Source organism: Neopsephotus bourkii, unplaced genomic scaffold (genome assembly GCF_033783945.1).
Source record: "Neopsephotus bourkii isolate Nb327-2 ecotype Australia unplaced genomic scaffold, CSIRO-AGI_Nbou_v1 NB_1292, whole genome shotgun sequence".
In the NCBI taxonomy this organism is placed as follows: domain Eukaryota; kingdom Metazoa; phylum Chordata; class Aves; order Psittaciformes; family Psittacidae; genus Neopsephotus; species Neopsephotus bourkii.
Genome location: NW_026901776.1, coordinates 8,240,476 through 8,252,702, shown reverse-complemented (window position 1 = coordinate 8,252,702; position 12,227 = coordinate 8,240,476). Strand labels below are relative to the sequence as shown.

General features: G+C 36.7%; 1 protein-coding gene across 8 annotated transcripts in view; it reads right to left on the bottom strand.

Moving 5' to 3' along the window:
- LTBP1 (latent transforming growth factor beta binding protein 1) overlaps window positions 1–12,227 on the bottom strand; it is a 194,644-nt gene that overhangs the window by 57,294 nt on the left and 125,123 nt on the right. For 3 of the 8 annotated variants that reach the window (XM_061365890.1, XM_061365894.1, XM_061365892.1), the window contains exons 11-18: window positions 11,830–11,997; window positions 8,491–8,724; window positions 6,672–6,694; window positions 5,591–5,693; window positions 4,898–4,996; window positions 3,379–3,504; window positions 2,087–2,212; window positions 1,291–1,413 (exon numbers count right to left, since the gene is read on the bottom strand). In XM_061365890.1, coding sequence (XP_061221874.1) covers window positions 1,291–1,413; window positions 2,087–2,212; window positions 3,379–3,504; window positions 4,898–4,996; window positions 5,591–5,693; window positions 6,672–6,694; window positions 8,491–8,724; window positions 11,830–11,997 — 1,002 coding nt within the window. The remainder of the gene's footprint in view (window positions 1–1,290; window positions 1,414–2,086; window positions 2,213–3,378; window positions 3,505–4,897; window positions 4,997–5,590; window positions 5,694–6,671; window positions 6,695–8,490; window positions 8,725–11,829; window positions 11,998–12,227) is intronic. The other 5 variants (XM_061365891.1, XM_061365895.1, XM_061365893.1 and 2 more) reach the window with 3 other exon arrangements.

Below are 12,227 nucleotides of genomic sequence, written 5' to 3'. Positions count from 1 at the left end.
TTTAATCACAGATTCCCTACTGACAGAGAAGAATTGGAAAAAGTAATCGTAAGAGTGGACTGTGTGAAATATTTATCTAAAAAAACAAAAGGTCTGAAGAGAAAGCGGAATCTTTTAGCAATGTTCAGAGCAGCAAATATATCCACAGCAGCTTTAAGTTGCTTATTTGCTAGGCAACCTAACATGTTAGCAATTTTATTCTGTCCTAGATAACTTAGACTAAAGCATGAACAAAACTATGTTTAAAATGAAATGGCTGCTTGTGGTTTTTAGTTCACAATTCAAGTTGAAAAATGAAAGACAAAAAAAGAACAGCAAAAAAGGCAAAAATATCATGCTGAAAAATAGTAAGTTTCTAAGGTCAGATGTCCTAGGATCTCCTGCAACATGAAATACCTGCCAGTATACATTTCCAAATTTAAAAAAGCCCACTTATCATTTGCTGCCTGTTATACGATGGGACAACAGACAGCTTTTCTTTTTTTTCCTGAAACAGAAACTTGGTAAAGTATGCAGGGAAGGACTAACAATGAAGTTAAGAGATTTCATGGCAAGAGCTGTTAAAATAGCAGTCCTGTCCATAGTGGGGGAACTCCTCTGCAGCATCTTAAATCTAAATGATAGGAATTGCATTGTGGTTCCAGGCATCAAATAACTGAAAAGATTAGAGATTACGCAGAAAGGTTTCTTGTTTAAGACTGCAGACTTCTGAGAATTCTCCCTTTGCAGCGCAACTGTCTCCTTTGAACAGCAGACAATGTTAATCGTTCCACACAGTGCTAACATTTGGCATTATTTTTGTGAAATAAATAAATGGTAACTTCACTTCATCATCCAGGACATTCTATAGATTAAACAAGCAATGTCCTTTTGAACATTCTGCCATTTTTAGCTGGTGTGCATGAGGAAGTTAAATGACCTAAAGGCAAATTAAATGGAGAAAGTAGCTGTGAGAGAAATTCAGCAGAAGGATTAAGCTAGACAAATAACCCATGGAAATAAGGACAGAGTGAGTTGGGGAAAGGGAATTCTGAACAAAAATACATATAAAGCCACTGTGCCAAGACATTCCATCTGAAATCAGATAGAAAAATTTTAAATCAAACATGAAAACAAAAAGATCTGTGTTAATATTTCCATCTAATGGCCAGATTTCTTCAAAAATAAAGACATAAAGTTTTCTCTTGAGATCAGGAACAGCAGTCAACATGAACAAACGGCTTGTCCTATTGCAGTTTTTTGGCTTGGCAACTGCTACTGTATTATTACTGGTGAAAAGGCCATACCTACCTTCACATTCACCTCTCCTGTTCATTTGGTATCCACTATCACAATATTCACATCTGTATGAGCCAACTGTATTTATACAATAGCCTTCCCCACAAGTATGAGGTCTTGCGCATTCATCAAAATCTGCAGATGTAAAAGAAAAGAAACTTTGCTTCACCATGAGATTACTGAATACTTGCATCTCCTTTAAACTCTGCCATAAGTACACATAAGTAAACCTGGAGTTTTGAAGCTGTTTGCAAACCACAGTCCTAGAGCTGTTCTTCCTGAACAGTTCCATCTTTACTTCACTGCTTGTAATTGCACAAAGAGATCTAGAAACAACTAGGCTGTACCAAAGCGGCCAGCGAGCAGACCTGTGCTTGCAAACACAATGCGTATCACTGCGTGTACACTGTGCCCAAGGCAGCGCTAACCTGAGGAAGACCACAGCTAGTGCACACTGGTCATGTTGCTCTGCAATGTTTATGGCTGTTTGCAGTTACATTTAGAAATACGGTCTGTTATATTTGCTAGTGATTGAAAGGATTTTGAATACTTGTATTTTCTACCACAAGTGTTTTTACTAAATGGTATTTTTCCTAAACAAGCATGATACTGAAAAATTTCTCGTTTTTCAATAAATAATCATTTTGGAAAACAGTAGAAGCTACTCAAATGTTTTCCTGGTGAGAACAGCTGAAAACGCTTCCAGACAAAGTCCAGTACCAGTGACACTGAGGAAAAAAGCTGAGAAAAGTTTATTGATTCATTTTTGTATTTTTATTTTCTGTAAAAAAAAGAGACCAGTAATTACCAACGCAGTCAGTTCCATCTTCACTGGCCATGAATCCAGCCTGGCAAATACATAGGAAACTTCCTTCTGTATTTTCACAGTGTCCAAGGGAACAGAGGTGGGGTGCCTGAGTACACTCATTAATATCTATAAAAGAAATAAAAACACACAAGACTGTAGAATAACATGTTTAGTTGTGATTCTTCTTTTTGCATTCTATGCCCTGCTTTTGAGAACACTGATCTTGTAATTATTTCAACTGTTTGAAAAAGTGTGTTTTCCTCTCCCTAAAAGCTGCAAAACAGAGATGCATTAAAATAGTTTAGGTTGGAAAAAACACTCTTACTGGCTTAGTCTATAAGAATATTTCACTGGCCTAAAGAATGTGACATGATTACTATTCAAATCACTACACTGAATGAGCAGTGTAGCTGAGCACAAGCTGCAAGCATGAGACATTAACACAATTTGGATGAATTGGAACGATTTTCAGTTGCTATTTGGCTGTGTATGTAAATTATTAAAAAAATACTGTAGTTGCACACAATAGCATGTGTATCAGCATGAAGTTATTGAACTTTTAGTAGCATGAAAAGTTGATAGTACACAGTCTGGCAACATGACATAATAAACTTTCTGATCCAAGTTACAGAGGAGCCAGCATACTCTGAATGAAGGAAAGATACCAATAGTGCTGCTTCCAGATCTGAAACAGCTCACGTAAAGCCAGTCTGGGCTCTGCCTTATGTTCACCAGAGCACTTTGTTCCAGAATTTACTAGCTTAGAAGCATATGAAGACTTCACTTTGCAGATCTCCTAATACGCTTCTGGGATGTTTATGTTATACTTTCTCTTTTCAGCAGAAGGTTGAAAGGAAAGACCTAACAAAATGACTGGCTTTAGTCCAGCTGCAGAGCTGGTAGCTGGGTAAATCATTCTGAGAAACAGGTGCCAATTCAGTCACTCTTTATCCAAACAGAAGTGTATTTCTTCCTAGCAGTCTGATAGTTTTAGATACCTGATACAAAGCTGAGATCTGTCTAACCAATTTTTCTTTCATCTCACAATAGGAAAGGGTTTCATTCAATTAAATTAAATTCACATTCAGTTCTGAGTGCCTGAAAGGCTATAATCAGAGACTAGTTGGCAAGTTTCATTTGACATACAAAAACTAGTTTCTGTGTAGTTTGGAAACATTCAGTAGAGGAAGCAACTCCTGACTCCTCTGTAGCATATTTCCCCTGACCAGACTTTACATTTCAAGCATTTCACAGCATGGTTATTGCAGAGTTTTGAAAGCGTCCATTCATACCGGAGCACTTTGTCTGCTGATCGTTAAGTTTGTACCCCTCATAGCAGATGCAAGTGTATCCCACAGGCAAATTAACACAGTGTCCAGCTCCACAGATATCAGGATTAACTGTACATTCGTTGATTTCTAAGCAAACAAACAAACAAGCAAAAATTTAACATTAAACTCTCCCACACAGTTCAGTATGTGCAGAATATTCTGTAATACAAGTAGAAAGTTCAGCCCTGAAAACAACTGTAAATCAAGTTTGTAAGTCCTAAGCTTCTGTAATGAATACCTTATCTAGAAGAATCTAAAGTTCATCTAGGCTTTTCCTAGCAACATATTCCGTATCGCATCCAAGATTTATATATAGGTGCATAAAAAATAAAGTAAAATGAAAATAACATAAAATAAAGATTTATACAATTTAACCTTTGCAAAGGTTAAGAAAATAATTGTAGTGAGTTTCTGATTATTTTTAGAGAATACTTGTCTGTTAATGGCTTGAATGTATTTTGAAAGATAAGGAGATTCAGTATGGGCAGCATTGGATGCTAAACCCCTGCAGCAGTTTTAGAGATTCTCAAAGTACATGTGCTACTGCAAAAGAACACTAAGGAACCAATGACTGTGTTTAGTTGCAATTTAAGCTAAGGTTACATAGCAGCGTGAAACTGTAATTCCTGAAAAGTAAGTTATCTGTAAAGGAGAATAATTTATTCAGAATACTTAGAAAGAGGTTAAATTTAACTACATCTTAAAGTAACTGAAGGAGCCAGCTGAATGCTTACAGAAGGACAGGATACTTTTTCTACTCTTACAGTAGGACTGCAAAATTACTTCTCTTACAGTAGAATTTAATTGCAGAGAGAATCATACTTCAAAGAACTGGGTGATTTAGAGCTGGTGCATGATACATGCAACTCAAAATCCATTCCTGCATGAAAGAAAGCCATCTTTGAAAAGTTAAACTTCAACTGAAGTGTGTGCAATTTTTCCTTGTGAATGAAAGTTGGGAAACCTTGTGGTAGGCCTAGACGTGTACCATATATAGCACTGCATCCTGAAGTATTTACCTGGATATTGCAATTACTTCAAAGCCTGTGTTAATTCTGAGAGACTAGCCAAAGTGACATTGTAAAGTTCTCATGAAGTCTACATGCCTCAAAGAACATGACTATGTATACTTCATGAACACATGTGCAAACTGTCTGAAGACCTGACTTCTATCCAAGTTTTCAGTTCAATTCTGGTTGCCAATCATGTAAATCTGAGGTGGAATTATTATTTTTTCCTTCTGTAATTTATTTGAGGGCACAAAAAAGGCAGGTACATCCTATGAGGGCCCTTACTCTGCTGAGAATACACTCATTGCTGTGCTGCTCTGTACTTTATCCCTTTCCAGAGTAATCCTTTCTGTTTTACAGCTACATTATCTTTGCTATTATAATTCAGAAGTGGCACGGAACAATTTATAGTGTCAGGAACTTACAGTCATTTCCTAATTTATTTTAGTTTTAAAAGGGAAGTACAATACCTGTAACTTGAGTAGGTGCAATTACTTGACTTGCACTCGAAGTAGAGACTTCAGGAGCAACTTCAACAGGCAGAGGAGGAGATGTTTTCTCAATCACTACTGTGTGACATGGAATTGAAATCTATCACATCCCAAATAAAAACCCCTTAAAACATTCAAAAGAAAGCTCTTAAAGAATTCACACACGATACTGAATGAGCCAGACATGATGGAACTTTTCGTTAGTTTACTCTGCTTAGATCTAGAGTAGAAAAAAAATAGTATAATTGGGTTTTCCATCATTCTGCAGCTTGTGAAAAAAACCCAGAGGTGATGAAGAAAGCAAGCACAATACTAAAACTTTTGCAGGAGAAGTTATGCATGAATCTGCAAGGAGGCACCTAAGTAAAGTGTTCTCTTGACAAGGGTATAAGGCCTCAACTCTGCTGACATTTAAATTCCCATGTATGTAATCCGTGATATCACTTTTGCCTAAAATATGTCTTTGCCTCCTAACAAGTCACCCAGCTCAATGACAACCTCTTAATTCCTCCCACCTCAGCTTCCATGATTTCTTTTCTGTACTGTGCTCATGAAAAAAATTGCTTGTGAAGCTGCAATAATTTTTTTATTAATCTTAAAATTGCTGCCTTCCCATTCTTCAAAGAATTGTAAGCACTCTCTCATACTAAAAGACAAGTCAAAACAAGTCACCCGGAAACTGTGGATGCAGGTTAATTGTTGAAATCCCAGGAGAAAGCTGAGGCTGCCCACGCTGTAGATCAGGCTGCTTTTCTTGATCAAGGGAAGCTAATTCCTGAAAGAATGATTAAAAAGTTACATTCTGAAAACATTCTCTCAATTCAGCTATTATAACAATCCACAAACTCCTGGCTTGGAAAATGCTAACATTCTCACATGAGTGGCTCCTGATAGCACATCATTAATTACCACCAATTTAAACCTGAAAGAACACAGAATATGGTATTTACACAATGGCATACAATCTAACATTGATTTCATTTGAAGCAGCCATTTCATGTCTTTGGCTTTGTCCCTCCATAGTTTCCCCCTCTTCTGCTCTTTAATTGCTTACAAATAGTATTTAATTGCAGTTCAACATACACAAAAGTATACAATCACATAAGTCTCTTAAATCTTCACCACTGTGAAACATTCTCTCTTACCTACTGCACTGATAATCTTATTTTTCTAACAGTGTTAGATGCTTTTAAGTCTTTAGCAAAATGAAATTAAGTACAGCTGTAGTTATTCCTAAGAAATGCCAGTATCTTCAGCATAGAGAACCTGGAACCTCCAGAATGAGGAACTTCTTAGCACAGCTACACACCTGCTCCATTGAATACACAGCAACCCTAAGAAAACTAGGAAACTAACTTAGGTGTTAATACAAAGTGTCACAAATACTTCTCAAAGCTTCATACTGTTTCTCTCAAATTAATTTCTCTGTAGCTGTCAGTATCTGTGGCTCCCCTTCCTACTGTCTGTATTTTTCAATATCCTCTTTAAAATCCAGGCTCTCTAGAATGGGATAGAACAATACAGACCCTCTGCCAATACCCTAAAGAGAGGTTAAAGTAATCCCTTCCTGTACCTCACTACCTGCCTGTTGTACATAATACTAATGAGCTCTTTTTGCCTCAGGGTTTGCATTGTAAATCTACAGTGAGCTGTTTGTTCCTCATAAATCCTAAATCCTTTTCAGAGTTACTGTATCACATCTTGCACACATGGTCTACATTCTAATTCTTAGATAAATCACATCATATTTTACCTGATCAGGGGCTGCAGTTCCCACTAAAACCAGAAAGAAAAAAAAATAATTAATCAGACTTCACATAACTTTCACTTCCACATTATATTTAAAACTAGCAGCACATTTGAGAGTGGTTGCTGCCACCGCAGAAAAACTTTTGGCTCTCACCTCATTCCAAAATAGTGTAAAGTTGAAGAAGCAGCAAGTGTAAAAACTAATCTGAAACCAGAGTGACATTCTACTTGTGGACCAATGCTTATAATGATTCAGCTTATAATATATATACACTTATAATATTCAGCTATAATATTCAGCTGCCTTACAGGTTTCTCAGTGGTTGTTTCCTTGGAAACAATCCAAGAAACTCACAGGTTATTTATTCACTGATTAAACGTTTTAAATTTTGAAATTTGCCTTTTCCTCAAGCAAGCAAAAGTGGTTTGGTTTTGTTTTGTTTTTGTCCCCACCCCCACCCCGCTCCACAAAAGTGACTCTTTTTCTGGGAAGGAGAAGTAGAAATTTTCTAGTTTTTATTTTCTGTTGCAGTTTGTCTTTTCTGGACTTCCTCTTACTGATGAAAATCTATATTCTTCGGAAAAAAAATATGAAAGAATATTTTTCTTTTCACAATCAACATTTTTCATAGAATGGATTTAAAAAATTAAAATAAAATAAAAAATCAATCACTCTTCTTGCTCTCATTTCTTTGTACTCTGAGGGATGCCGATTATCAGAACTGGGAGAACTTCTAATAAAATGTCAAAAATTCCAAATGCAAACATACAAAAAAAAAAATTAAATAATGTGTCTTGACTGAATTGAAGCAAACATGGTTTTTAAAGTTATTAATTTAAAATAACAATATTCCTTTTTCTTCCCATCATTCTTTGTTTTAAGGTTTACCAGAATGTGTCAATCTTTCTAATTACTGAAGTAATATTTTAGGCAAATGATGCACCACTTTGTAACACAGGAAAGTTGAGAGGTTTATCTGAGATTTTATAATCCAGCAGTCTGTAAGTATATTCGAATGGCTTATTTTTCTTTCCAGATTCAGTTTAACTCCACTTTCTTCTTGAAAAGTAAACTAGAGCAGTAATTTCACCTGGAAAGTAACCTGCGTTGCACAGAATTTTGCAAAGTCAGCTGACTGAAAATCTTTCTAATAATGGTCTGATATACAGATATATAACTGCTACTTGAAAATACACCTATGAAGTACTCAGTATCATGAGAGGGTTCTTCAGCAATGTGCTGCATCTGGTCTACAGTTTGCATAATATGCCAAGTTTGTATAATAGTGCTGCTTTCTGTATTTCTTTGCTTCTGCACTTGTTCTGGACTCAGGACAATTTCAGCTGCTTGAAGAAAATGAAGCTTGAGAAAAGTATCTTAGAGGAGTCAACTAATAATTATACGACTCAGTAGGTGGGGACTGATCCAATATGGTCATGCCAAGGGAGTGCAAAGCTGCAGGGGTGAGAGCAGAGCACAGGAAAGGGATGCATGCCAACACCAGGTAGTGCTAATATAGGCGTGTATAGACAGAAGATGATGGAAACCCCTTAGCTTCTGCCACCCCATATACCACTAAATCATAAAGAAATAGTGAGATAAAAGCAGTCTCTCTCCCCATGGTGTACTCAGCATCTGGTAGCAGCTCTACATAAAATTTCAGAAGTAAACATGTAACACAATATGCTGCATGACATGGAGCACTCTGTGAGGGAAGCGACACCTCTCTCTCCTGCACTGTACAGCAGCTACTCTGAGAAGAAACAGACCACTGAAGACACATGCACAGAAATAGAGAAATACCAAATTTTTCCACTCTCACCTTCTTGCACAGCCATCTCAGTCTCACTTTTCTGTGAGAAGGTCAGTGCCTCCACTGGCTCTTCCTTTGCTGGGAGAGGTGGAGGAGAAGTACCTTTAGCAACAGGTTGAGTAATCGGGGTCTTGCCAATGACAGGTGGCTGTACTCTAACTGCAGGGTGATGATATAGCTTGTTTCTGTGAGGGCCAGAAACCGTATAACCCATTCCACCAGGGCAGATTTCCTTAAAAGCAGCTAGATTTGGGATGGGAAAATATTCCTTTTAAGAGTCTAAAAGCGCAATATGTTGACATAGTGGAAAATATAATGACTACCACTAATAAATTTAATCTCATATTGAATATACATTTTAACAAAAACTACTTAAAAGGCAAGCTATGCATTGCATGCTAAATTGATGGAGCATTCTCCCAAAAGCATGTTCTGGCTGTTACTCCCAGGAGGTTTACACTATAGTTTACCATCTTTCTTCAGTTGTGTTTAATCTATCATTATATCAAGATAATTTTTTGGTATTAACCCTCTTCAAACTGCATATCCTTTCTGAGTATGAGTTTAAATATGCAAATTTTCATAATCCTTTACATTACATAAGTAACGAAGATCATTAATTTCTCATTCTCTTTTTGCGGAAACCAAAGGAGAAAAGCTCACCATCCCTGTATTAGAGGAGCAGAAGAATATCAACCAGTAACAACATTCATTCACAGGATCCCATTTGATACATCAGAGGCCTCATACCAGCCCTGATCCAAATTCCTCTGAATTGAGTAAGTCTTTCCACTGACTTCAGTGGGCTGGATAAAAAACAAACTGGGAATCATAAAATACCAAATTACCACCATAAGAGAGAGGAAATAATCTCATTTATAAAGCTGCTACAAAAAAAGTTATTGAAAGTCAGGCAGCAACACCTACTCTGATCTCTGCAGCTGCTCTACATGAGCATCAGGTTTTGCAGTCCTAATGGAAGACTAGAATCAAAGAGATGTACACGTCAGCCTTCCTCCCCATCAAAGATAACAGCTATGCTCCTGTCAAGAGACAGGGAGACCTTCAGGAGTCTTGAAGGGGCTTTCACTGCCCTCATTGCTTCACTGTCCTCACTGCTCTAGGTAAAGCTATGTTGGGATGAAACACCAAAGATCTAGTCTCCCATCTGCCTAATGTGATATCTTACAGCTTCTTAAAGAGATGTGCCCAACAGCGCATTGGTAAGTTTACAAATTCTGCTTTGAACTGGAAGGCTTTAGAATAAATTAGCATCTAAAAATGAAACCACAAAATCCTAGCTACAGGTGTGCCACAGATGAATTAATTAAATTATATATTAAATTGCAGTATGTGTTAATTTCACACTGTGTTCTGATAGTGTCCTAGTAATAGAAAAGATGAAGGGTTAAACTGATTAAATTGAGTGAATTCAGAATGTTGGAACGCTTTTTGCTGGGAAGTGTTAGTGTTAAAACTTGCCACAAAAATACCCAATTGAAGGTGGGAATTCTGGTCAAAGCAGGAGAAAATGTGATGCCTGTCCCTTTGGATGCATACTCAGAATGTAGGAAATCCTGCTCAGGTCGTGTTCTCTGATAAGTGCTGTTGACACCTGAGTATACAAACCTGGCCTCTCTCAGTCTCACTTTTTGTACAAATATTTTAAAAGCTATTGGAGTGAGATCATGACTTTTTAATTCAATAGCTCCAAAATTAACAAGGGATGCTGCAGTAAATACTTTACCCCATTCTGGAGTATTCCACTTTCACACAATTTTCATAGAATACTCTGAAAGACTATGAATTTAACCTGTTATGGAAAGGAACATGCTTTTTAATCATGAAAGTTGTCATGAAATAGGAAAAGTGTTTCCTACACAGGTCATCAGAATTTTCTTCTCACAGATTTTCTCTTACATCTTTTCATTAACTAAAACTACTAAAATAGCCAATTCCACATAATATTCAATTATGTAGTTTTTATGACTAGAGAGCAGTCAACAAAGAGACCTATTTTCTGCTTCAGCATACACACAACTGGGCATAAAGTCTCACACAATATTCTCTTAAATGTAAAACATCTGCATTTAAATTGTGAGTCATCTGCAAAGAATGTATTTTTACTGCAGTAAAAGGCCATAGAAATGTTATTTATTTGAAAGTGAACTGGACTTTAGTCATGCAGGAAACAATTACTTTAAAAATCAATTGAAATGCTCAAAAATGTTTGCCACTTCCCACTTCTGTAAGCCCAACTTAAAGATGTAAGGAACCTGCTGCTCTCATCCATGTCTCTGATGCTAGCTGTGATTTCCCAAAGCAGCTGAATCTTTCTAAAATACTCCATAGAGATGCATGTCCTATATCATAGCAATGACATCTGCTGTGACTTCAGAAAAAAGCTGTGGATTACCATTACAAATACTTATGCTAAAATACTGAACAGGCTGGACATCACGTATATTACATAAATCAATACTTTAAAAAAAAGGAGAATTTGACCGTACATTTGGACAAACTGATTTTGACAAAAGACTCCAACAGTGGTCATTTAAATTTTAAGCAAAACCAGGGAATAGAAGGTACTCGAAAGCAGCAATCAGTATGTACAATATGTGGTATCATAACCTATGAGCAGCCTAAGTTAGCGGTGTGACCAAACAAGAGTGTATTTTCCAAGTCCTTATATATTAAAAACCAGCAAGACACCAAGTGAGCACTAATAATACAAATGAGATTTATGTATCAAGTAAGCAACTGATGAAGTGAAAGGCGGCATGAAATGTTTAACTTCGTTTTTTTAAAAGAAATTACACTTGGCACTTTCCTCAGAGTGTATGGTAAAGATAGGAAACAACGTTAGAAAGCAGTGATACCCCCATACATATCCCACTAACTGTAATGTAACGTACAACACATGTCTTTCTGTGACCTAATTCTCAAAAGCTGACATCCTTTTACTGGTGTCTTTAACAACTGAAGAATATTAATTAGATTTTGGGTTAAATTGCCTTTATCTGTAGTCAGAATATAATGTACAATAAATTTATCTTCATGTGATGGAGATTCAAAGTTCAAGGACATTATCTGAAGATGCAACCGTCATTAATCCAGAATTCTCTCACAACATATCAAAGATAATTATTTTGTCTAATCACAAATCCCTCTGAACAAAACTATACATGGGGTGATCCTACTATCATGTAAAGAAGTTTCATAATATACTGATGGACAGTTCTTGTTTCAAATCAGTTCCTGGGTTTTTAGTTTTTGCGTTTTTTTTAAGCATGCAGAACAAACATTGGCTGGGGGCAAGAGTCTGTATTTTTAATTGTCAGTTCTCACCTGTTCCTGGAAGTGGACACTTCTCACAGTTCGGGCCCCAGGCTTTGCCAACACTGCAACAGCAAAGCTGCTTGCTGAGCTGCACAGAAAGAGGATGCATGCATTGCTTTCCTGCACTAACAAACCGGTAGCAGGGTCCTTTCTCCTCAGCAACCACAGGATTATCAGCTGCAAAGTGAAAGACAGTATGGCACAGTTCAGATGAAAAGTAAAACAGAGAAACACCACTAGATTTCCAACATCGGTTAAATGCATTAATATTACAATCCACAGAAGTTTTATTTCAAACACATATCTCAAGCTATGATTCTTACTTTGCATAAAAGAACATCCTAGACCAAGGATAAGTATTTTAAAGAATAAAAAAGCCCAACTCCCAAAACCAAAACCCAAAACAT